Raw genomic sequence first — 27,538 nt, forward strand, 5'->3', positions numbered from 1 at the left:
CAAAAAATAATATGAAATAGATCTCAATGTAAGTAAACAAGCATTTTACAAGACAGAACAGAATTACAAAGAGTGAGAAGTTCAGTGACACTTTGTACAGCATAGGGACTTAGCTACTGTTAGGACTGCAAAACACTTCCCCTTGGCAGGCAAACCTGGGATATTGTCAAAAACTGTGACTTTAGAAAGTTCTTATTTTGGAACATTTAGGGGTATGTTAACAAAAGATTTTAACATTACATTCCCTTTAATAATGTCAAATAAATGATTGAAGCCACTTTTGTTATATTGGTTTTTATCAGTAAAATACAAGTCACCTTGAGGAAGACATAAAATTAGTGCTAACTATGTATAAGTGTGTATAATTCCATTTGAAATTTTCATTGATACTTGCTTTAGAGAGTGACAAAAATATCAGTACAGAGCTCCAGATAAGATTTAGCTCGTGGGTACTGTACCCATTGCATTTGGAGTGGGTATCATGAATATTGAGTGAGTATTTCATTTTCCACTATCCACTGTTTTCAAATATGTAGGTATTTCGGTGATTTTACTCAGATTAGTAAATGTCACCGAGAAAGTTTACTAAGCAGATATGTACTGCATTGTGTCATACCTAATCAAAACCAACTTAAATGCAATGGAAATAATTTCATAACAAAACTCACTCATATCACTCACCACACACTGACAGAACACTAGTCCTATGTTAACGGCACAACATGTTAGCAAGCAATGTCTTTTTCATTATGTAAGCGATTTTTATCAATTTATTCCGTACAAACTTTATGCAAATCTAATATTTCAAATGCGTAACTGGCATGCAAGAATTATTTTTCAATGCATAATTTGAAAGTTTCTATGCATTATTTTACCCGGTTACACAGCTGATGGCATGAGAGAAGTGAGTGATTGAGTTTGCTTACATTACTTGTAGACACATTCCAGCAATATCATGGCGGCCGACACCAGAAATGGGCTTCTCACACAGTACACATGTAGGGAATCGAACTCAAGTCTTCTATGTAAGGAGCGAAAGCCATAGCCAGTGTTCACGAATAGTGTCTGACCCTCTGACAAATCTGGCTGATTTGGCAGTGGTCAGATAGAAATCACCAACCCGCCAGCCCCAGTGTCTGGCTGAATATTTCACACTGACTTTGTGTGAAGTTGTTATTTGTGGCATGTCACACTTGTTTGCTGTTTAGAAATCTTACGTTTGTTGTCATATAATGTTAATAATTTCAATGCCAGTTATAAGAAATGTTAAATCTGAAACGTTTGTTTAACTTTATTCTGTAGGTCCTGTGAATTTTCAGTGGGTCAGACAGACATCTGAAACTTACTGGAACCAATGTCCTGTTACTTTGAAAAACCATCGTTAACACTGCATAGCCAGTCAGTATCCCACCATGGCATGGCAGGAGGGAAGTCTGATGTAAGGCAGGTGCAGATATTGACAGTTAGCAAGCACCTTAATTAGTGTTGGGAATCAAAAACCAATTCCACTACCAAATATCGGAGGACCAATGCTGAATGATTGGTGATTACAATCGAAATATATACATTTTCATTGCGAATATCATTATTCTGTTCATGTATACATCGAATGTCTATCTGTGTATCTCATCATGTTCACAATAGCTGTAAGATTGTTCATGGACAGGTTACAATAATATTTACCATAGTGACGAATATGAAACTATGAAAGCAACACTGTTGATCGCATGTTTGTTCGAGAATATTCACCAGATTTAATGGTTAGTTTACTTCATTCGCGTGTGTTATATTAAAATAACAAAATTCCAATTAATCAAAATGCTTTTTCAAAATAAAAAATTATTTACAATCCTTCTCATGATCGATTTTCAATTATGTTTGATCATCGGAACACTACCAACACCAACGAACTGAGACAGGGCGCTGAATGACCTGTAGAATACCACCAGCACCATTTGTGAAGAAACCAACTCCAAAACAAGACTAACAAGAAAGTAAAGGTGACGTATATTTCACTAAAAGGTATCACTGATTAGTTACTGCACAGAATGCAATGTTAAAATAGCTCCTAATCTGACAAAAAATAAAAATTTAAGAAACTTCATTATTTTTCAAAATATTAGTTTTTCCCAAATTACTGATCTAGTTTACTTACCCCCTAACTTGACCAAAAAAAGACATTTGATAAAAATCCTATTTTCCCGCCTGTTTGCCTATCTAGTTCAAGTACCCCTAATTTGAGAAACCAAGAAATTTAATACAAATCCTTCCTCAAACTTCAAAAATAGGAGTTCTTCCCTGTTTGCCTGCCCTGGATACTGATTGCAGAATCCAAGAAACATTCTGCATTATGTTGCAAATTCTGATACAAGACATCATACATTTGTACATCAAGTACTAGTATTCAGTTGGTGGGTGATGTATAGCGACCAGGCTCCGAGTCACATTACACGTAACATATTGTCATAATATACACTGGGATAAAACATGGACTGCAAACTACCATTTGGAGAAGTTCTGAAGTTATTGTCTCTGAAACTTGACTCAAACTGCACAGTACTACCATCATATCAAAACCATTACGTTATTTCATGGGTCTTGGTATGTAGAAAATAGGCTGTCATATACAAACATCTTAGTGATCACTCACTGACAAACACTTCAGCTCCCAACATACTCTAACATGAAAACCAGAATTGCAATGATTCATCTACCAATACAATGTCCCAGCAAACTAACTGAAGATATCTTGTTGGGATTATTTTCCTTTAACAATAAAATACTAAATTTCCTATGCAACATCATCACATCGCAACTATTGTGACCATTTGAATTATCATCCTGTATCTTGGGGAAACTGTATCTGATTGTTCAGAGTAACTGTGGAATAATACTTGCAGCATGCCAGCACACAAACACTAGTCAAACATTTGCGGAAGTATTTTAGATCTTGGATGCTCACATTCAGCGTACATGCAGTTATTTTGACGGTACTGTATGTGTGACACATCAATGTTATAATGCATCAACTTCGTCATGTCGCTTGGAACATCCTACAATCTCCTGATTTCAAGATTGTACTGAAAAACCTTCGAGGGTAACACTGGAAGTGTTCATCGCTTCATGTTTTAGCCTTCATATTTTGAATGAGTGAGTTGAAATTTAAGTCATTTCGACAATATTTCAGACATATGGTGACCATATTTTGAGATAACTACTTCATATTCCCCAAAATTTAAATAATAACATAAATAGAAATTAATCAGGAAAGTCTACAAGACTAATTGGTGATGACACAGTAATACCCCCAAAATTATCAAAATCTGTCAGTCAGGACCCTGGATGACGTAAATTTGGTAAACCTGGCAAGCAAACTATTCCTGGAATGGTCTTCCTTAAATATGACTCTAGATCTCTACTGTTAATCTTTCACTACGTTTTCACTATCAAAAGGGTTCCACAAAACTAAGAGTAATTGACAGTTTTTGATGTCATCAACATAATTGTACTTTCACTGGAACAAAACAAGTGATATTTGCATGCTGGAGACTCCAAATCATAAAGGTAATATTCAACCACTCTATACATAATGTATGATTTGGTATGTCTTTAAGCTGATTCCAACACCATTTTCCGATATTTGTGGAAAATAGTCATTTTAGCTAATGGTGAGTGAAATTTTAGTTCCAGTTATCATTTTCCAGCATTACTGAAGTAATATTCTAGTGCCATTGCAGTACACCAGTAATATTCTCATAATGTTCGGGCAATCTTCCAGTAACACTGCAGTACTCCCCACTAATCCCCCTAAAATCTCTGCAATAATCAGTTTAATTGTATTCCAGCAAAAGTCAGCAACATTCTAAAAATCCAAAGAACCATTAAAATCCAGCAGTATACACTGATGTTCTGCACTTAATCCATTACGCCAATAATATCAAATTCAATTTCAGCACTATTCAGTCAACTAACATTCTCCCAAAGTACAGTAATATCTTAGCACTCCAAGAACTCTAGAATTTAACTCCAGTAATATTTCGGCGCCTTCTGTACTATTTCGGTCAGCTTGCTCACAAATCTCAGCAAGAGAGGGTAAAATGTAGTTTCTACACAGTGCACTTATTTGGTCCACTAGACAAGTTAATAGAACTAGAACCAGGAACAGTACTGTTAGAATTAAAATAATCTAACCATCACGGGATTAAAAAATGACAGTGTCTTCACACTTGTTTCCCTAAAGACGATTGCAAGGGGCACCATGCAAAAGTAGGCTTGACAGTCCTAGAAAATTCCAATTTGCTTGCCGAATAATTAAATAATCACAAAACATACAATATCTTCACAGGATCCTAGAAACAATGTGTCAGATTCAAGGCTAAGATTGTAAACAAACTGCTTCTGGTTTTGGAAAGAAATTATCTGACCAGCAACTAGGACAAAATAGTCTGAAATTCATGAGAGTCTGAAGTTGCTAAGTGAAATATGTGTGAAATCAGTGATACTTCTTTCCTACTGGCCATCTTAAAAGGCCTGTTTCAGGTACTCCTGTCCAGAATAGCAACTGACCAGCTGAGTTTATGGCTTACATGGACATAGACACTGCAGACGTTACTCCTTTGATTCAGATATGAGATTCCATCACTACCAAGACAGCGGTATAGTTTTGTTCAGTCACATCATCCTTACACATTTTGCTACTTCACCTTACAAGTGTTCGGACATATTATATAAAAGAAATTATGACAGTGTTATAAATAAACATTAGATGTACAGTAAGAGACATGAGTTGGGTCCCATGCTATCAGATCCTGACACGGTCAAGGGAAATAACTCTTCCTGTACAGACTACAAAGATGTGTTCCATGCAAACTTCAGTCTGCTGAGACATAAAAATGTATATGGGTGTACCCTTGTTAACTTCATTTTGTATATAGAAGTGGGACCTGTAACATACGATTATGTCACAAGAAATCAGCATTTAAATTAAGTACTACAAAAGTTAACCATCCAATTATTATGGACACAAATCTGAACTAAAAACAAAACAAAACAAACGAATCAAAATTAAAAAATAATCAAAATTAAAAGTACAGGTTTTATGAGGGACTTAGGATCAAGCTAGAGAAGATGTTGCAAATTTTGTCCATGAAATTCCATGATATTCAACAAGGATGGGTACAGAGGATTATGAAATGACAATGACAGGCAAGTCATCTGCATCATCCTCTTCTTGCGTAGTACTGTGGGTCTTAAGATGCTCTGTATACTCCTTGTCGTTGGTGAAGGTATCGCTGCAGGTCTCACACACGTAGATGTGTTGCACATGGGTCTTCATGTGGAGCTCAAGATCGCTCCGACAGGGGAACACGATCCCACACTTTCTGCATCGCAACATGGCTTTGTGGAACTTGATGTGCTTCAGATACTTGGCCTGGTCCGTAAAGGTCTCTCCGCAGGTGACACAGATCTGAAGTTCCATCACATGAGTCTTCAAATGATCGGTAAGATCTATGCGAGACACAAATTTCAGTTCACAGAAGTTGCATTTCAATAATTCATCTGAATAATGCTTCTTGAGATGTGCGGCATAGTCACTTTCGTATGCGAACGTCTCCCCACATGTGTCACACATGTAGGTGTGTTTAATATGGATCTTCAGGTGTTCCTTGAGCTCTTCCTTTTTGTTGAACTCCAGTTTACATTTGTTACACTTCCATCTAATATCCTCATGAGCCTTGTGATTCCGCAGGTGAGCAATGTACAGGATCTCCTCGGTGAAGATCCTGCCACACTGTTCACATCTGTAAGTGCGCTTGATGTGCTTTTTCAGATGTTCTCGAAGATCATTCTTATGAGCAAACTCCAGCTTGCATTTGTTACACTTCCAGGTGACACCTTCATCAGCCTTGTGAGATTTGAGATGAGCCTGGTAAGGGCGCTCATCCGTGAAAGTCCATCCACAGGTGTTGCACATAAATGTGCTCTTCGTATGCTTCTTCTGATGTAGGTCCAGCTCCCTCTGACACTGAAACATATCTCCACAAGTCATGCACTTGTACAGCTCATCATCGTGCCTGTCATCTTCCTCATCATGAGCCTTCAGATGAGCTGTGTATTCTTCATCCTGTGTGAAGGTCTTGTCACACATGTCACATTCATACACTATCGCGGTATGTGTCTTCAGATGCTGACTGAGACTGTCCTTGGACGTGAACTCCTTCCCACAAGTATGACATTTCATCTTTTCCGTGGTAACAGCTACAACATCTCCATCTTCTGATCCACCTGCATGAGAGCTGAGGTGAACCGACAGCTCCTTCTTACACTCAAACTCTCCCCCACATATGTGACATTTCATCTTCTCGACAGGAGCGGAGACAGTGCTCTTTGACTGTGTTTTCTTTGCACTAGGTCCATGGGTATATTTCTCTGATGAATGTGTGTTCCTGTGCCTAGTGAATCCTCCCCTGTCACTAAATGTTCGACCACAGATATCACACTCGAATGACTTATTATGTACTTTGGCATGGTTCTTCAACTTGTAAGGAAAGTCAAACAGCTTACCACAGATATTACAAGTAAGAGACTTTGGATCAATGTGACACTTCATATGCCCTTCTAGCATTTTAGCGCTGATGAAATCCTTGTTACAGACTCCACACACAAACGGCTTGGCTTTTGACTTCTTTTTCTTCTTTGCCAACCTGGTAAAGTCATCATCACTGTAGTTGGAACCATCATCAGATTTGACTTCTTCTTCTGCCTCTGCATCATCAGTTCCTTCTGTAGGGATGTAATCTTCATCCTTTTCAGTTTTCTTATTTCCTTCTGATTCTGAAGACATGTCATCTTCCATGGCGTGCAGGTGAGATACAAAATAATCCTCATACTCCTCGCTCTCTTCACTCTCAGGTAATGAAGACTCCTCACAGGATATTTGACCTTCAGCAAAAGCTCTGATCTGGAACAGCCTTTGTGCATCAGCATCACTCTGAGAATTCTCACTAGCAACATCAGGCGTGCCTTCATTTGAGGTGGTGGTTAATGACTTGTCTCTTGGTTTATCTCTTGGAAGATCAGTTGATCGCTTCATTATTTTCTTCACAAGGTTATCAAGTCTGCTACTTGACTTGTGACCTCTTTTCCTCTTGCGTGAAATGTCAGAAAAGTCACTGTCGGGAAAGTTGGAACTGGAGTCTGTCCCACTAGTCTCCCCATAGACTGATGCCTCAGTCTCGTTAACACTGTCAATACTGTCTTCCTTGAGACTGCTCCGGACACTAGATGACCGAACTGCAGCAGGTTTCTTCTCCTCATCGCTACCATACAACAGTTTGATCTCTGCATCCAGACTCAACTCACTGCCATTGTCCACTGGAATCTCTGACATTTTCGCTTCATCCTTAATCCCACCTTTACTATCCACCTCTTTCGTGTCAGTGGTCCTGAATCCGGAGCTGTCAGTCATGCTAAACTCGCCATTCTCATACATGATCCCCTGATCTGTGGGAGTGTCATCTCTCCGGTCATCCATTTCGTCGTTACTGCTGCTGGCAGTCTTCTCTCGCTGCGCAGTCATGTCCAACACCTCCTTTCCCAGCGCTGTCCACCTCATGATACTAAACTCACTTTCTCCACTTCCGTCCAGCGACATTCTAAATCTGGAAATAAGAAAAAGAACACTGTTATAATATGAAACAATTGATTAGGGAACATATGTCATATTTGGGATTTCACTTTCTTAGTAAAGTACAAATTCTAGTACTTTTTCGGTTGAGTCCCATCCGGGATTCGAACCCGCACCCTCAGAGTCGCCAGCACACAAAGTCAGCCGCCTAGCCTGCTCAGCCACCGCGACTTCCACTTCCACTCTGAGGGTGCGGGTTCGAATCCCTGATGGGACTCAACCGAAAAAGTACTAGAATTTGTACTTTACTAAGAAAGTGAAATCCCAAATATGACATATGTTGCATTTGACCACTTTCTAAATGGCATCGTGTAATCAATTGATTAGGGTTTGTTTAGTCTGTTGTTGTTAAACTCCACACTCGACAATATTCCAACCATACAGCAGCAGCCAGTAACCATATAGTTAGGACCAGATAATCCTGTGGTGAACACCATGAACACTGATCATAATACTGGAATACAATGACATGCGTTAACCAGGTCAGCCTGACCTGACCTGACCTGACCACCTGATCCCATTAGTTGTTTCATACAACCATTGGTTGCTGCAAAACCAATTCTAACCCCGATCTTCACGGTTGGTGAAATGGATATGAAATGACATCAAATTCCTTGATTTGATACATAAACCATGATAGTCTCAGAGTCTATCTATTACACACGACTCTATTTATGGAGTGCATGAGTTGATTGGTTTTGCGACACTATTAGCAATATTCCAGTAATATCAAGGTGGCAGACACCAGACACGGGCTTCATGCATTGTATCCATGTAGGGAATCGAACTCTGGTCTTTGGTGTGGCGTCAGTTTATGGAAATGGAAGTTGGAACCTACTTTCATCAATCTCAGTCAATAACCTCGCAGCACCTGTGGCTCAATATATGCTTCTTCAGGTATTGACGTTTTGATCATCTTATCTTAAAGATCTCATGACATGAGCAGTAACCATGGTAACAGACATATAACCACTGTCGTAGAATCATCAGTCTGCCCCAACCTGTTTTCCTGCTAAAATCTTTGTTCTTTGAACAGTACAATATTAACATATACTGGGTGCAAGTTGATATAAAAATGCTGTTGCATTCTGCAGTTTCATGCTACACCTATTCAAGTTCTAAATGCTAAAACTGACCTCTTATAAGGAGATAAATATCATGTGTTTGCCAGTTTCTTCTTGTTATTAACCAGTTGAAGCACAGGAATACAACATTAGCCAGAGGCGTTCGATAATGTTTCTCATCCAATCAGATTAAAGCCTACTGTGACTTTTGGTTTACAATAAAGCTTAATTTGTCTCACAACTGTAAGAATAAATTCTAAGTGTATAATTGCAAATCAAAAAGCAGTATTTTGTACTTGGGTCTACCTCCCTCGAAACGAAGCAGCCGCGATACCGAATCCAGTCAGAGACGGTGGGTGCACAGTCAAGTGTAACAAAGCCTTTCCATTGGCCACTGGTTCATCTGCCGATACACTTAACCAGCCCATTGTTTATGGCTCTTAAGCCCGATAGGTGTTAATTCCAAATGGCATGTGGTCAGTGATTGAAGTTGTGCATTGCATATTGTCACTAGCAGACAGGTAGGCAGACACATAGGTGTCAGTAAAACAAACATTAAATTTTCTCTGTGACAGAGTCTGCCATCAATGGAGACAATGACTTGAAACAACTGCTACAATAAGTAAATGTCATTTTCAGTTAAAAAAATACACCTAAGTATTACTAGCAACATCCCAGACAACCACAAACATAACACAATCTATTTGTCTCTGTGGGAAAAGAGTCATGAAAACTTTTTCATGATGTTTTGAAAACAATCTTTTTTCCATATAAACACTGTGTGTCTGATTTGACAAGTAGCTCAATGGATATCACGTATGTCACTGCAGGGGTTCATTTTTTGTGGAAAAAGGCACTTGCCAAAGTTTAAGTGATTGTAAGAAAGTAACTTGTCCTGACTTATATTCTGCGTGCCCTGATTTCTATGACGTAATTTATTGAGAATAAATTATAATTAAGAAAGAATAAATCAACATGGTATCTGATGTTGATGTTTCCTGCCCTATTTGTCAAGACGTGACAACAGCAAAGAAAGATAACTCTACAGATTATCACTAAGTAAGTTATCACATACTAAGTATCTCTTACTGGTTATCACTTACTAAGTATCTCTTACTGGATATCACTTACTAAGTATCAGTTACTGATTATCACTTACTGGTTATCACTTACTAAGTATCACTTACTGGTTATCACTTACTAAGCATCACTTACTGGTTATCACTTACTAAGCATCACTTACTGGTTATCACTTACTAAGCATCACTTACTGGTTATCACATACTAAGCATCACTTACTGGTTATCACTTACTATGTATCACTTACTGGTTATCACATACTAAGTATCACTTACTAAGTATCACTTACTAAGTATCACTTACTAAGTATCACAGCAGCAGATAACTCTAAATGAAAAAAATGAATCTGGTATTTCCTGTATTTTGAGCTGCGAATATATTAACGCAACTTAATTACTAAACTGTCAATAGTCACACATCCTATAGGTGCATCGACACTTTTCCCATTTCCATTATTGAGTAATTGCTATCAGAGACTCCACAACTGCTTTCCATCTATACTTAGATGCATCATTACAGCCCTATATTATCCAGAAGTGTTCCAAACTGATACTATTTCTGTCAGTCTGAGAAGCCAATACCATATCTGCAAGGAAGAAAAGTCACGCCGTGCAGCTTCCTCCCGCCAACGTTTAAAAATGATAAACTTCACTGAAGTCGGTTTGTTGTTGGTACTGATACGTCTACAGTCTTGTTCTTGCCAAATGTTCACTGTTCTTATTCGAATATGAAGTCAACGATTTCACATTATGTCTGAAATCGTTATTCGTTACCAAGCGACATAATGACAATCATTTTTATCTGAAACCGACACGACTGACACAACATAATCACCCTTGTCGATGTGGTACATGTATTCTTTAAATATAGCCTTTGCATCGGTGGGGGTGTCTACGTTTGTAAGTTTCGACGGAAGCATTATGAGGCGGTGAAAATCTCATGTTGCCTTCGGTCTGAACATGAAATACACCTAGGACGTTACGTGCAGTCTATAAATTCCACGAAATTAAAATGATGCATAAACAGTTGTCATTAAACGAGCAATGTACCTGTCTTAATGTCTCCTATCTCCTCGCAAAAGGCAGTTATTCAAGATAAAAATTACAATTTTCGGAAATTCTCCCTTTCCTCCATGTTGAGTAAGGGAGCTAACTCTAATTTTTCTCAGTACGTGGATACCAAACCCTTTGTTTTCGCCACACTGGATCGAATCCCGCATCAAGACGTGTGTTCTAAGGATATTTTCAAATAGTGGAATACATAATAATTGTACATTATTTATCAACGGACAAAAGAAACAGTATATGGAAAAAATATAAATATTTTACAGTAGTGGTCACAACAGCTTCCACTGTAAATTGAATGAAGAGGAAATTACCATATTTACACACAAAAGAGTATAAAATTCTATGGAATTCTTCAAATTTTTTAACACCACAATACTGAAGTTGTTACTAATAGAATAGTAATTCTTCTCCAGGCATTTTTGTTAAGCAATAAATAACCAACTATAGCTTCCTATCACATTTAAAGTGTGTGACAATGTATTTTCTTGCAGAAAACACCAAAGGAATATATGGAAAGAAAGTATCCGAAAATGAGAGACAATACATAATTAAAAATGAGGCTTTGTTAATATTCCTATGTAAACCAGAAACAGTCAGCAAATATTTCTGCAAATTTTAGAGGTACATCATGTAGATATATGCATGGCAGCAGCTTGTGTTAGATCATAGAGGAAAACTAGCCTTCCACATCAATAATATTTTTGCATATGCTGTATTGAATTATGTTATGAGTTAGTGAGTATGGGTTTCACCCACTTTAAGCAATATTCCAGCAACAGCGTGGCAAGGGTCACCATATATGTGCTTCCCATATCTTGGGAATTGTAACCTACTGGCAAACAAGGACAAGTTGGACAGAGAATGCGTTTAGTAGAAGATGTGTTTATGAAAAGCAGGTGGCAAATGGTAATAAGCTAACCCATTTGGTTTGTGAAAGGGAGAGCAGATGTAGACTAGTGCATGTACAATACATGACGATGAAACTGATTCCGCGTATAGCTGCACAAACCTTGCTCATAACACTTTCACGTGTTTCACCCATCGTACAACACTCGATCACAGACAACCTGGAGCCCTTTCAGTCACAACAGCCAGTGTCGGCATTCATATATGCTAATACAAGTCAAATGTCAGGTTGGTGCTCAGATTATCCTTGTTTGCCAGTAGGTCTTCAGCATGACTAAGAGAACACATCAATCTCAAGGCTACCCCATTGCCAAAAACTGTATGTAGCGGCCACAAAATTTCCGAGTCCCGTGCTGGGATTCAAACGACGGACCTTCTGATCCGAAGTCAGACGCCTTGTCCACATGACCAAAGAGGTTAACCCCGTCAGCAAGCTGACAAGTAAAGGATATCATCTTTGGGGTGACTCCACGCCCTGCTACATGTATAAGGACATGTTTAACAAATTCATTCACATTGACAGTTGTTTATCATAATTGCTGTCACTTTTACTTCCAAAAATACATTGCATAACTAATTATAACTGCTTGTTGAAGTCTTTTGTTACTGTTTCCTTTGGAAAACAATTGATTTATAAATAATTGTAAAATAGACTTTATATTTAACACTTATTCATTTTTTTTAAATGTGTTTTATGTTGTGATTTATTTGCTGTGGAGATAGCTAGATGTTTCTGAATCATCATGCTGTGACACAGTTGTGGCCACATGACGAGTATTATGTATCATAGAGCTCACTACACATCTTCTGGTGTAACTGCTATCTCCAACATCTACTCCAACATCTACTCCAACATCTACTCCAACATCTACTAAACGTTACTTCTCATAACTGCAGCATCTTCCATGAAGAGGAAACGCTGAGGAAGCTCAGTCATGTGACATAAAAGTTCACAGTGTGAACCCCCTGAAAATAAACATGCACTTGCACATGCATGCATGCAGGATCCACCAGTGGCTTGTAAATGTTACAATCCTTTACAATCCCCTGCGTCGTCCATCCAATTCTTTGCATGTTATTTTATTATTTATAGTGACGGATTTATAGTGAATTCCCAACTGTTTTTGTACCAGACACAAAAGCCTGAGATGTCACTACATTTTGTCACATATCGAAAAGGGTGTGACTCATCCTAACGCTAAAGCCCATTAAGGGAACCATTAAGTTCAAATATTCAAGGCAGCAATGGGGGATTATTTTCTTCAAATATTTTTGTACTTGTCTGTCACCTTCAAAATTGACTAAACTGCAACTCTAGACCTATTTCACTTGAATGGAATCATGGCAACCACATGCAGACTACTAGTATAGGTTTCACTGTACTGTTAAGTCAATGCATTGCTGAAACTGTTTCCATGTTCTCGGACTTAACTGCTGAAGAAGAAAGAAAATATCTCAACAGATCAATAAAACAAAATTTAGTTACCAACAGCATTCAAACTAACCCATAAAAATATAAATGAGTGAGTGAGTTTGGTTTTACACCGCACTCAGCAATATTCCAGCTCTATGGCAGCGGTCTGTAAATAACTGAGTCGGGACCAGACAACCCAGATCAACAACATGAGCATCGATCTGCGCAATTGGGAACCAATGACATGTGTCAACCATGTCAGCGAGCCTGACCACCCGAACCTGTTAGTCGCCTCTTATGACAAGCATAGTCGCCTTTTATGGCAAGCATGGGTTGCTGAAGGCCTGTTCTACCCCGGGACATTCACAGGTTCATAAAAATAAGAAACATATGATGTACAATAATACAAATTTAGTGAAGATGTATTTACAAGAATGGAATAACAATAGATTCATAACAATAATGAGTGGGTGAGTATGGTTTTACCCAGCCTTTAGCAATATTCCAGCAATATCATGGCAGGGGACATCAGAAATGGGCTTCACACATTGTACCCATGTTGAGAATTGAACCCAAGTCTTCAGCGTGACGAGTGAACACTTTAATCACCAGGCTACCCTACCGTGCCTTCATAACAGTAGACAAAGTGACATAGGACTGTACTTTCCTGTATGTGACTGTACAGCTTTAGGCCATGTGAACTGCAAATAACTGTCACTGTGTCCATACACTGGATAAAATACTTTGACCAATATATCATCCTATATCAATAAAAATTGAAAATGATATGTTATTTTATCAAATTCAAAAGACAAAAGTGTTACTTCTCATTAAAATGTAACACTCAATATTCCAGCTATTTGGCACTGATCTGTTAATATTCAAGTCGGGACCAGACAATACAGTGATCAACAGTATGAGCATCAAAATACACAAAAGGGATAGGATGACATCTGTCAAAGAAGTCAACAAGCCTAGCCACCTGATCCTGTTAGTCATCTATTATGACAAGCATGGAATTAGATGACCGGGCCTGACTTGTACGAAGCTATCTTACCACTACAATGATTGTAACTCCCATTCTCCCACATAGGCTTAAGAGAGTCATAGTGCTGTGATTGCTTTGTGCAAGTGGACCCAGTTCGGCTCTTCAGCATACAGAGGACTGTTCACATAACACAAATAACGTTTCTTTGGAATTACGGAATGAATGATGTACTGGCTCCAAAATCATTTAACACTTTAAAAAAGATCTAAATATCAATATTCTCTGAATAAGGATATGGAATTCAATCATTGTGTATGTGTATTAAGATATAACAAAAATGTGTCAAGTGGAAAAAAGTATGTAAAATAATTTGTTATTCTTACTGTGTCTGAGATGGTGACTGAGGTGGTTCACTAGTGGAGGGTTTGTCAGCTTGTGAAACAGGTCCGTTGTCATCATCTGAAATATACATGTAAGGCAACACCAATTTTATTTCTTGTTTTATGAATCTGTCAGTCATATTTTTTCAAAAATAAGAAAAATATAAAAATATATTTTACTCTCTCAAAAATAATAGGCAAATGTTTCATTAGCCAAAACTGAAAACTTACAAGAAAATTCTTTGGAAATTGTTTTTTGCCCCATGCACAATTCATAAACTGCTAAAAGTAAAAAAGTTAAAGGCTTTTAGTATATAAAAGAAATATTACTTTGACAAATGATTTCTTTTATTTTTTACTGCCTTTAGGCATTCTGGGGAAAAAATCTGTTAAACAAGGAATAAAATAAGATCTGGCTTAAATATGAAAAATAATTCAGTTATTACAAATTGACTGCTCTATACCTATAATTTTGCCTGGACTGATGGGATGCTGGCCAATCTATTTATGATGGTTTTATTACCTACTTCAGTGTACCAAATATATGTTTGAATTATCACAGTCCTTGGCAACAAAAAATATTTCGCTGCTATATGGAATGTTCAATTTTTCCATGTCATTATTCATAAAATATAGCAAACATTTGCAGAAATTGTTTATCATTGCAATGCGGAATGTTTACTTAAGTGTGTTAATTAGTCTTTGAAAGCACATATTTTATTTTATATTTTACACAAATCAAATGCTTTTAAATAAACATTATAAATACAATAAAAAGGAGCCCTGAGACTTTCTTCAGTTTCTGAAGCTGTGGAAATGTAGACTTGCCACATTTTCTGGATTTCCGTGGGCTTTCCTGGGTATCTTTGCTTCAGGGCCTGAAGGACAGACTGTGTCACTGTATTTAATGCAGTTCATGAAATGTTACTCAGAAAGTTTTATCTCAAATATTACATGTACAAGTGTTACATTTGACACCTTTCTAAATGGCATTGTGTGTCCGTAGCTTTGAGCACGAGACCAAGCCAATTCAGACTTGTTAGAGGGGTACACTCAAAATACATGATCCACACTACCAGTTGTCTGACTTCCTTTTTCAATGGAAGCTAAGGTGGCTGAGTGGGTTAAATGGCTGACTTTCTGTGCTGGCCTTAATGACAGACAGATTTTAGTTTAGTAATGCTGCTCTAATGGCAAATGATACATTTACATATTATGTATAGATGGACAGTGGTCATTCACATTACTTAGCTTCATATCTGTAAGAGAATAGTTGGTGTATGTATAAAGAGCAGTAATGAAAATAACACCTGGATGTTAAGAACTGAAAATATTACAGAATGAGAGTGGGCCCTTGTATTTCTAAGCTGCATAAGAAATCTTTCACGGAAATGTTGATACTGTTTACAGAGAAAGAAAATATGTTTTTCATGTTCAGTTTGTCGAGAACTGCAAAGCCTACAGTAGAGCTGATTAATACTCACATCCTGATGATAAGAGATATTAACTTTAAAATCATTATGGGCAATCCGAAGTTTGCAGAGAGCATGAATGAGCTCTTTACTTATTAGTTCTGTGAAGTAGGATTCCAGGTGAAGGTCAAAATTAAACTGTGAACATTGGTTAATATATTTTACTCTGGTACACTGGCCATTATGTGTGGGTTTGAATCCTGGATGGGCTACAGCCAACAATACTACTAGAATCTGTACTTCAACGAGACAGGATAATCCCACACATAATGTTTTACACTCCACCACTTTCATAATGGCATTGTGTTTCAGTGACATATCACAGGTATTTGCTGCAAATGAAACTCACTACTCTCTGGAATGCTCACAATCAATAATTTCCTTCTGGCTATGACAAGATGGCCTCCTCGAAGATGACTTCTGGTCTATAGCACCATTGTCTACCGTCCATGCAAACAACGAAGGAGCAGCACCTTGCTTTAACGTTCTTCTGTTTGGTGTCCATTTAAAGTCTGCCTTTGTGAAGTGCTTGCTGCACACAACTGTGTTAGTGGTTATCTTCAAATCAAGAGGTAAGTGAGTGAGTGAGTTGATTTTTATGCCACAATCAGCAATATTCTAGATACATGGTGGCCGTCTATAAATAATCAGCTGACCGGACCCATCCAGAGATCAACAGCATGAGCATCGATCTGGGCAAATGGGAATTGATGACATGTATCAACCAAGTCAGCGAGTCTGACCACCCAAATCAGTTAGTCGCCTCCTATGACAAGCAGAGTCGCCTTTTGTGGCAAGCATGGGTAGTTGAAGACCTACTCTACTCCTAAGACAGATGAACAAATACAATAAATATGTAGGAAAAACACTCGGCCTAAATAGCATATTCACCAAAAAATGTTTTTATTTTGGGTGCAAATTTTGCTGAACACTTTCATATAAAAAATTCTTTGGGGAAAGGTATTCCCAATATCTCACAGAGTATTATACAATCTGTAAAACAAATGCTGATATGAAGGACATTCTTTGTGAACCATTATGGTTTAATCACCAACAACATGAATCATGACTCAACTCTTTGCACTGATAGCTGGTTCAGGAGAGAATGAGTGAGACTGGTTTTATGAAGCTTTTAGCAATATTTCACTAACATCACATTGGGCCAGACCAGAAATGAGCTTCACACTCTTTACCCATGTAAGGAATCGAACCCAGATCTTCAGCATGACTAGCAAATGCTTGAACCACTAGGCACCCTACCACCCTGCTGGTTCAGAAAATGTTTTCACTCAACTAAATGTACCTTATTTGTATACTAAACATAACATGTGGATTTCCAGCATAGACTTATTCAGAATTATTTTCACAAAAAACTTGAGTTGTTTTGAATGAAGTTGTGGATAACACAACTTATAAATTCTATAAGGTAGATATGCAGTGATGATATTTTCCATATATATGTTGATTGTCATTGTGCCAATAATCTCTGGAAAAAGTTTAAGATGAGATAAGATAAGATATAACTTTATTATCCTGGAGGAAATTCTTTTTGTATCAAAAATGGCCTCAAAATAAATATATACAAAATTCACAAAAAATATACTCAATAACTACATGCATAAAATGAATGCTGATGATAATTAATACATAAAAGCTAAATTAGTCGTCGCTAGTATGATCTCTATTTCATTTAGTAATAATAATAATATTTATAATACGAATACTAGATGGTATGAAGGACTGTCAAGCTCTGTTTGTTTTAAGGGAAGATAATCGAAGGCAGTGTCCAGATAGAAATAGTTCAAAATGGTGAGATATAATATGGGCACTATTAATTCTAATTTTAGTTGTCTTTTTGACAATTTTTGAAGTAATTTTGAACCAGTATGTACCCATAGGCATTTCATTGACAAAGTAACCCATATTATTTGGCCTTCCAAGCACAGCCATTCTCATAAATCATATTATTCTTATTACTGAAAACTTCAGTCACATTCAAAGCATTAAATTGATAGAAGTATTTCAACACTGTGAAATATATTGCCAAAACATCCGAGACCTTCAACTTCTTGTAGAGGAAATTACAGTATATTTAATAATGCATTACTGCTTTTCAGCCTTCAGGCTATGTGTTGCATCTGCCAATAAAGTTGTAATTATATAATAATAATAAAGACACATTAAATGACAATATAATATAGTATACATTATAATACAAAGTCAACAGTCTGTATATCATTGTACATATATATTAAGTTACCAGTACAGTATATATAATTCTACGTTAATAGAAAATTAAATACATGTATACGAATTTGGATGTCTCTCACCAAGAGAAATTATTGTTTTATGTCACTAGTTTCAGAGGCTATAATCTCTTGACGTCATTTTGACTCACAAGACTGTTAAATCTATCACTGTCAAAAGCAGTCAGTCAGTGTCTCCAACTGACATGACTGTGTCAAATAATCATAATAAAGAGAGTACATTTCAAGCGGGAGTAAATCTTTCCGCCCGATCTAGCAACATTGTTTGCAGTATTGCTTACTCTGAATGATTTCCCTGGCTCTCTACGTATGTTAGTCAACCATCGTCTCCTCGCGGTCTCATCCTTGGGGATGTGGTGGAAAGACACCCCAAAGTCTCTCCTGGCATCGCTTCTACACAATGGCACGCAACAGTAATCTTTCCGCATGGAGGTTGCCATTTTGTGTTTGCCTAGGTTAGCCTCGCTTTCGATTTGAGCTCCAGGACATGCATATGGTCTAAGAATGTGATTCATTTTAGAGAGAGAGAGAGAGAGAGAGAGAGAGAGAGAGAGTGTGTGTGTGTGTGTGTGTGTGTGTCAGCAACGAATACACAACTTACACAGAAACTTAAAGGTCACATGCAACGTAAAACACAACTTTGCAGATTCTGGTACCTTTCGGTGTGCACTTACCGAAATAAATCATAAAAAATGCCAATTCAACCTGTAAAGTTGAAAAAAACGCGATGAAAAAAAAGCCCGCGAAATCGGAGTTCAAACGTTTCACTAAATTCCCCCCAGCGCTGGGGGAAAAACTGGTTTCAACAGCTGTGCTGCGCTGCGTCCATAACGCATGCGCAGTGAATAGGTTCGCGGAGCTTGAAACAGTATGCATGCTCAGCGTCTGAGGTCGTGAGCAGTAGTCTAGTCTTGGTTGTGTACACAAACAAGTACATAATCTACTCGTTACGTAAAACAACTTGTTGATTGTGGTAAGCAGTCTCTGTCACAGAGAAAACTCAGTGTCTCGTTTATTCACACCTACATGTCTGTCTGCCTGTCTGCTAAAGACAACATGCAATACACAGCTTCAATCATTGACCACGTGCAATATGAACTTAACACCTATCAGACTATACGACATGAAGAAATTAAGTTGATTTTTGACTCCTGCACCCGAGTCCCGTGTCTGCCACATTATGTAATTAGGCACGTGTGATACACATGACATGTTTTTATGTCTGCGGGTTGCAAACAAACTACATTCATTTTATTCGGATGACTGGATCTGACGGAAACTTGTGCAAACTCCAGATTCCAGTCCTGTTTTGTACTTGGACGAATGACAGATTCCAGCCACGCAGTAGTTTACCATCTCTACTGACATGATTTTTTATTGGATCGAGCGCAAATTCAGAGAACATGTATTTTCTAAACCCAACATCTCTATATATATTCTTCATGGATAACAACTTTTAGTGTATATGATTTTGCTTGACAACAGTATATGAATCCATACTGAAACGACGCATCAAGTACACTAAAAGAAGTTGTTATCCACAAAGAATCTTACTTTCTTGTGACTGGCTATACTTCTAAAATGCCCATCAAACAGATCATCTTTCTGTACACACAATGACCCCTCAGCACGTCAGCAAATGGAACAGCCAATCGGAAGCCGTCGTTACACTTGAGTGCATATCCACCCGCTATGACTGGGTTCGGTCTCCCGAGGGCTTCGTTTCGGGGGAAGTAAGCCAAAGTACAAAATATTGCACTTTTGAATCGCGATTGTACGCTTATAATTTTGTTTATTTGTTTTTTTAAAAGCAGCAATGTATATTATATGTCATGAATAAGTGATAAATGTGTTTTAATTATGTTTGATTTTTTGGTTGCATGTGACCTTTAAAGATCCATTTGATTGGTCATTTATGTCGTTCATCTCTTATTGGATTCTACAGCTAGATTACATAAAAGTGCAAATATATAACTTCGAAATCATCGCACAATTAGCAAACGAAAATTAGTTTGCCCAAAACAATTTTGTGCCTAGTATTAACAAAAATGAATTCCATGTTTATATTGGCAATGAAATAACAAATATAATATTTTTTCTCTGTAAGTTTACAGCCAGAGGTTGATCTCATCATTTGTATCTGTGCGACGACGTAAATACAATTAAGTGTGTTTAATATCTTCAGCGATTCAGATTATTCGATTTCTTTTCGTTGATAAGAACTGCGACCAGGAACCACGTCCTATGAGGGGAATTCCTAGTGACGTCACGACTTAGCACACACTTGCAACATTAGCGCCAGTGTCTAAAATTAGTATCGGGAACTTCCTCGTCTATATCCAACAGGAAAGTGATTACGAGAGCTTATATAGTAGATGTTATGAACCTGCACTGATTCACGAAGACACATTCTTATATAGTATATATCATGTTTATTCCGGCAGTGGATTTGTGAAATAATTACGGGAAAATATCAATTTTATTAGGTGTTTATTGATTTGTTAAATAAGTGTGACATAAATAGGCCAAATGTATTGCCGAGCTAAAGAGAGTATACAAGAAAATGTATTTTACCAGAATTTATCAAATGTTTACGAGCGTTTTCAAACCGTTTATAGGCTGAAAACTGTAAGTCCAAAGAACACACAGGACATTTGTATCATAAACATAGGCATCTAAACACGAGTGAGTTAGTTTAGTTATACGCCGCACTCAGCAAAGTTCCACCTATATGGTGGCGGTCTGTAAATATTCGCGTAAGTAAATATTCCAGACAATCCAGTGATCAACGGCAAGAGCATCGATCTGCGCAAATGGGAACCGATGACATGTGCCAAGTAACGAGTAATGACTTTGCCTCGCGCATGCCATAAAAGGCGACTATATGCTTACCGTTAGAGGCGACTAACGGCATCGGATGGTCAGGCTCGCTGCCTGGTTGACATGTCATCGGTTCCCAGTTGCGCATATCGATGCTCATGCTGTTGATCACTTGATTATCTGGTCCAGATCCGCCATACAGCTGGAATATTGCTGAGTGCGGCGTAAAACTAAACTAACTCACTCACTCTGACTTTGCCAATTACGTCATGAAGCAAACATTTTGGATGGATTCTTTCTTTTGCCGTTCAGCTTTTCATAAACACACACACACACACACACACACACACACACACACACACACACACACACACACACAAACACACACACACACAAACACACACACACACACACACACACACAAAAAACCCAAAAAAACAAACAAACAAACTATTTATGGCATTAAACGAAAGATAATAATATATGGGTCAGTCAAAGTGCCCATTCTATATTCGCCCCCAATCTTCAATCTGCCCTTTCCCTTCTACAACAATTACCCGAAAAACAACTCGAAAAGGAGCTTGCATGTCGTGCATGTTTACTGAAAATGGCAGTGACGTCAGAGGGTTATAACAATTTTGCCAGTGTCAGTGTGTTCATCATTAAAAAAAATCATCGTTAATTTAACTTACATATTTACATGCTGGTGACAAACACCTAGAAGACATAGTGACTCAAAGATCTGTTTCTGTGATACAATTTAGTTCAGGGAACCAAGGAGTAAGACATTTGGTTAAATAACGAAAAAGAAACACAAAAAGGATATAGAATTCAAGTGGTTTGGTTCAATTATTTGAGACCTCCATATTGGAGACGTATCCAACCCTTTTTGTTCGCTGTAAGAGAGAAAGAGAGAAAGAGAGATAGACAGAGATAGAGAAACAGAGAGAGGGGGAGGGAGAAAGGGAAACAGAGATAGATAGATAGACCGAGATAGAGAAACAGAGAGAAGGGGAGAGAGGGAAACAGAGAGATAGATAGAGATAGAGAAAGAGAGAGAGAAAGAGAGAGATGAGAGAAAGATCGAGAGAGGGAGAGAAAGAGAGAGGGAAAGAAAGAGAGAGATGGGGAGAGAGAAAGAGAGGAGAGAGGGGGGAGAAAGAATGCTACTGAATGGCAAGTTACTTTAAGGAAATGTATATATACTGGAATCTTTGTTGGAGTGAGATTGTGTGAACACAGGTGACCTGTCTTCCAGTCATATCACGGCGTTCAGCCAAACGTGGGAGGAAGTCCCGGAGCAGTACGGGTACAACGTGTTGAATGTCAGTGAAACCCACGAGAAAGAGTTTGATACTGCACAGACACACACACTGCGTACCCAAGGGAATGAACTCTGCACATAGACTGGCGGGACATACCACAGACTGCACTGTCCTTGTCCCAGTCTTTTGTTGCATACTGGACAGTTTCTCTGTCAGTGTTCTCTAAACGTGCACTTCGTTTCTGTGGAATGGCGACTTAAGGAATGCAATATATTTTTTCACAACCCTTTTTACAAGACTTCCAGCACTTCAAACTAACAGTTGGCGAGGTCCATTTAGTTCCTGCCGGTTTGTGCTCCAATAAATCCATATGTACACACCTATTTAGCCAATACCTCACTTACTCATTCCCTCATTCGCAGACACACTCACTTGGAGGAATCAAACACTCATTCATCTTATCACCCATCCCACCATGCACACGGACGCGCCCGCGCCCGCACCTGCTTGCGCACATTCCAGCATTCCTGTCAACATTCTCAAGACGATATTCTCTCAATCTCGAAAGTATTAGCTAATGGAAGATTGTACAACAGCGAAAAGGTGTTCACGTTCACACACACGCTGTCATTGGCGCGCAATTTGATCGTAAGATCAATGTCAGACGACAGGTACGTCCGGTTTTTGATGGTCACTTTCTCCGTCATTAAAATATCGTATCCACTAGGAATCTTCTTCAAGACATCGTGTTCCTGTATATGATCGGCTGTGTTTGGTAACTTGTTGAAATATGTGTCAAAACTGAGATGACTCCGAATTCGGAATATTCCTCCTTTCAACACTTGAAACGACCCCCCGTCAAATGCTAGATCGCCTTGAACGAAAGCGAGGCCATGTGGATAATCTCCCAACCATCGGAACTCCTTATCTGAAAACAAAATAGCAGTAATATATTCAGTTATATACGTATAATCCCGATGGCCGTGCAGAGTTGTGTAAATGTATGATTCAATGCTATTCGAGATAAAGACGTATAATATCGAATGAGTTGCCATCGCAATGTACCTCGGCCGTAACTGGGGGTACATTGGAAATAAGAGAAGAGCGCTTAGCCAATCAGGAAACGATTTTTATGTGTGAGGTAAGACAAGGTGTTTTGTTTGTTGTTCAACGCCACACTAAGCAACACTCCAGCTATATGGTGACGGTCTGTAAATATTCGAATCTGGACTAGACAACCCAATAATCAACAGCATGAACATCGGCCTACGCATTCGGGATACGATGACATATGTTAACGACGTCAGAGAGCCTGATTTAGCGATCCTGTTAGACAAACAAGGTCTTCGCGGGTAGGGGGATCTGCATCAAGGTAAGGATGCGTGATATAACTACGACCGTTGCTCAAAGTCGAGTGAAAACTCATCCACTCACTCACTCAATCACTCAATCACTCACTCACTCACCCATCCACCCACCCACCCTCACTCACTCACTCACTCACTCACTCACTTTGTTTGGTAGCCTTAACGTCCAGTATGAGTCTGGCCAGCGTCAATGGTCTCAATGGTTTCCGGCCTTTGGTCTTCCTCTGGCCGGGTCCATCTGCAACAATAATATAATGTCAGATAATGTGTACAGAGCAAAAGGTACATTTTGAGGGTCATGTTGTACACCGCGGCTTGGTTGCCCAGTAGATAAAGCGTTCTCTACTCACAATGCAAAATCTGGGTTCGATTCATCACATGGGTACACTCTGTGAGGCATGTTCCAGCTACTCACGTCTTACCTCTTTCGCACATTAACAGGGGCGGTAGGGAAGCCTAGATCACGCTCGTCACACCGAAGACCAGGGTTCGATTCCCCACACGGGTAAAAAGTGTAAAGCCCATTTCTGATGTCCCCCGCCGTGATATTGCTGCAACTTTGCTAAAGGCGGCGTAAAACCCAATTCACTCTCTCACTCAGATAAACACACGAGTAAAATTCAGACACTGGCGTCTGGAGTGGCGTTTTATTCACGGGTGCATCATAATGTTTTACTTACATTTAGGAGTGGTGGGGTAACCCGGTGGACCAGGATTGTTCGCTCAATCGTCACACCAAAGGCCGGGTTCGATTCCCCACATGGGTACAACGTGTTAAGCCCATTTCTGGTGTGCCCCACCATGACATTGCTGGAATATTGCTACTGGCAAGACCCGACTCACTCACTCACTCACTCACTCACTCACTCACTCACTCACTGCAACCTTATAATTAACAATAGTTCAATAGTTACCTTGTTCACATTTACGACGATTGCCAAGAAGAGGAGATGTCCGAATCTGTGGAATAAAAAAATGAATCTGTGTACTGACGATTAACCACGGGTAGTCTCCCTTTAAGCAGTTAGTTCGGGATAAACATTCTTTATCTAGAACGGGATCGGGTGATCAGGCTTGCTGGCTTGATTATCATCGTATCCCAACCACGTAGATCGGTGCTCATGACATCAGTCATTGGATTGTCTCGTACAGGTTTGATTATTTACGGTCGACCGTCACATAGCTGTACAATTGCTGAAGGTACCCATATTCTAACTCATGCTTTATCTCGACATTGTCGTGATCATTATGCATACCGTATATAGAGGATACTAAACGAACTAATGATTTGGTATCAAACGAGCGAAAGTGAGTTTGATCCTGAATCTTTAACGAGTTTAATAAAAATGATATTTCACGGAAACGAGTTTAGTATTATGTTTATTACTCGCCAACATAAATTGACAGAAACTGCCGCGAAATTCCCTACAGTGTGATCACTCTCTTTCCGCGTGTCAAGGAAGGGCTAGTAAAATTGCGACACCAGCATTAGCATCGTGATGTCACAACTTTGAACCATTTTGACGTCATACGTCAAACGGTATTACACTAGTGTAATACTGCCGTAAAATATTACACTGCAGTACCTTCAACGGGAGAGTAATAATGCATTTTATTACTCGCCATCGGAAGATATTGCAGGGTAATATTTTTACGGCAAGACTACACTAGTGTAATACCGTTAGACGTGTGACGTCATTATGGTATTTATAGTTATGACGTCACAATGCTAATGCCTCTGTCGCAATGGCTGTAGGCGCAGTTTCTATCATTGTATGTTGTAAAGTAACAAACAGAATACTAAACTTGTGAATGATTTAGCATCAAACGAGCGAAATCGTTGATACGTAAAATAAAAATGGTGTTGCATGGAAGGTAAAGATCCTCTGTTACGACACTGACATGGCCTGTCCAGGTCTCAGGTGGAAGAATTAAAACGGGTCAACTGTCAGAACGTTTACACTAGATTTCCGTCAACGATGCGCCAACAACTATAACCTCACTTACTAATACACATCTGTCATTATTATTCGAAATTACGTATCAAGTGACCAGACTGGGTGTTGTAAACAAAGGGAGATAACTCACAAGTTTATTTTCAAGAAGAGCTTGCAGATCCGGGTTAGATGCCTCTACACAGCAGTACCCGCTGTCTGTGCGTTTTGTATCCACCCCGGGTACTCCATCTTCTCCACAGGGTAGGCATACGCTGTTCGACAGTTTATTTTCCAATTTGCATGACGAGTGCATGACGGGTCCAAACAGCACTCCGACCAAAGCCGGGATCGCGACGACGTTAAGAGCAAGGGAGATAATTACCACACACTTGATGACACACGATGTGTTTTCGCTTATAAGGCGCTGGAAATGGTGACGAGTCTTCCTGTATTTATATTCCTCTGTGGTGTAAGGAGATGTGGTTTCAGTACTGCGTGACCTCCTGGTCAGGGGGTGTTCCGTGGACAAAGATAAAGGGGTACACGGTGTAGCTGGCCTTGACCTCATGGTGACCTCTGGTGGTAACTTACGTTGATCAGTCTTCGCTAGAGCTTAATGTTACGAAACTTTCTGAAAGTGTGAAAAATGTTATTGATTAAAATGTGTATAAGGCAGCTATAGAGCATTTGTGGTAAGACATTTCATTTTCAGGAAGGAGTCCAAATGAGTAGATTAATTACAGCGTTGATTAATTACACAACGAAGCCAAATAGCACAAACGTTGTGAGTGCGGCATAACACAAAACTCACCCACTGACTCCCTGAAATCACGGTAATCCGAGTAGCTCTAGATGATTTAGCCAACCGCAGGTATATACATCATACTGGAGACAACAGGAAAAAGACACAATCCTGACAATCGCACCGTGCCTCCTGTGATGTATATTGCGGGACTTACCACGTGCATGTATAGTGCGGACCATTTGACGGTGACATTTCATTGACAATCAAATTTTTCTCTACTACCGAAAGGAAAAACGCCCTTATTCGTTATATCGCCGAGGTAACCATCAATGTTCTGTCAAGGCAAACAAAATATGTCCGTGTAAACACAGATTGTGTTTCAATGGATGATCATCAATTTCCTGTCTCCTTGAAGTGCACGAAATATATTAAGGAAGAGTCACAGGAAACGCGACGCTTCTGAACACGATGCCGCACCATTTTTGTGCTTCCTTGCCTCGTAATAATTGTAACCTCAGCACCCCCACCCCCTTCCCCCACCCCTCCATTTCCCATCCCCCCATCCCCACCACACACACACACCTCGTCCTCCCCCACCTCCCTTTGTTGACGAATCACTTCCCCCTATTGTGACCAATGTTCTATATCCAATGGACGACGTCCGACAGATAACTCTTCCTACTACACATCGGTCATTTTGGCTCCCCCATGATGTTGTCACTATGTTATTGTTACTTTCGTTTTGTTTTGATGTTGGTTGGGTCCAGTGGTAGTTTTGTCTATTTCCGCAGGTCTTAGTGAAGATCCGGGTCAGGACTGATCTTCAGTAACCCATGCTTGGAGTAAGAGGCGACGGGTTCAGGTGGTCTGGCTCCTTGACCTGGTTGACACTTGCCATCGTATCCCAAATACATCAGTGCTCTTGCTGTTGATCACTGGATCGTCTGGTCCGGACAAGATAATTTTCAGAGCGACGCCATATAGCTGGAATATTGCTGCGTGCTGCTTGAAATAACAAACCAACAAAACCAACACAACCAACCATAGATTCCCATATCTGGACCCTCTTTAACGCGAAG

The 27,538-nt window shown here is 39.1% G+C and overlaps 2 protein-coding genes across 2 annotated transcripts; both read right to left on the minus strand.

Moving 5' to 3' along the window:
• Positions 1-1,876: 1,876 nt before the first annotated feature.
• Positions 1,877-7,655, minus strand: LOC137282656 (zinc finger protein 665-like). Its single transcript, XM_067814444.1, has one exon. The coding sequence runs from the start codon at positions 7,652-7,654 to the stop codon at positions 5,186-5,188; it is 2,469 nt and encodes an 822-aa protein (XP_067670545.1). The 5' UTR covers position 7,655; the 3' UTR covers positions 1,877-5,185.
• A 14,315-nt stretch (positions 7,656-21,970) lies between these two features.
• Positions 21,971-26,324, minus strand: LOC137282657 (uncharacterized). Its single transcript, XM_067814445.1, has 4 exons — positions 25,866-26,324; positions 24,692-24,737; positions 23,923-24,015; positions 21,971-23,338 (listed from the first exon to the last, which is right to left on the minus strand). Exons 1-4 carry the CDS (start codon positions 26,280-26,282, stop codon positions 22,950-22,952), a joined length of 945 nt encoding a protein of 314 aa, XP_067670546.1. The 5' UTR covers positions 26,283-26,324; the 3' UTR covers positions 21,971-22,949.
• Between the last annotated feature and the right edge of the window lie 1,214 nt (positions 26,325-27,538).

Source organism: Haliotis asinina, chromosome 4, assembly GCF_037392515.1.
Source record: "Haliotis asinina isolate JCU_RB_2024 chromosome 4, JCU_Hal_asi_v2, whole genome shotgun sequence".
Lineage (NCBI taxonomy): Eukaryota > Metazoa > Mollusca > Gastropoda > Lepetellida > Haliotidae > Haliotis > Haliotis asinina.

Bases quoted from the DNA above. Each gene is read 5' to 3' on its own strand.
- LOC137282657 (XM_067814445.1), bottom strand. From the start codon at position 26,282: ATGAGGTCAAGGCCAGCTACACCGTGTACCCCTTTATCTTTGTCCACG. The intron at 24,738-25,865 runs GTGAGTTATCTC...TTTATTCCACAG, and splicing joins CTCTTCTTGAAAATAAACTT to ATTCGGACATCTCCTCTTCT. The intron at 23,339-23,922 runs GTGAGTGAGTGA...TTTTGTTTTCAG, and splicing joins CGTTAAGGCTACCAAACAAA to ATAAGGAGTTCCGATGGTTG.
- LOC137282656 (XM_067814444.1), bottom strand. From the start codon at position 7,654: ATGTCGCTGGACGGAAGTGGAGAAAGTGAGTTTAGTATCATGAGGTGG.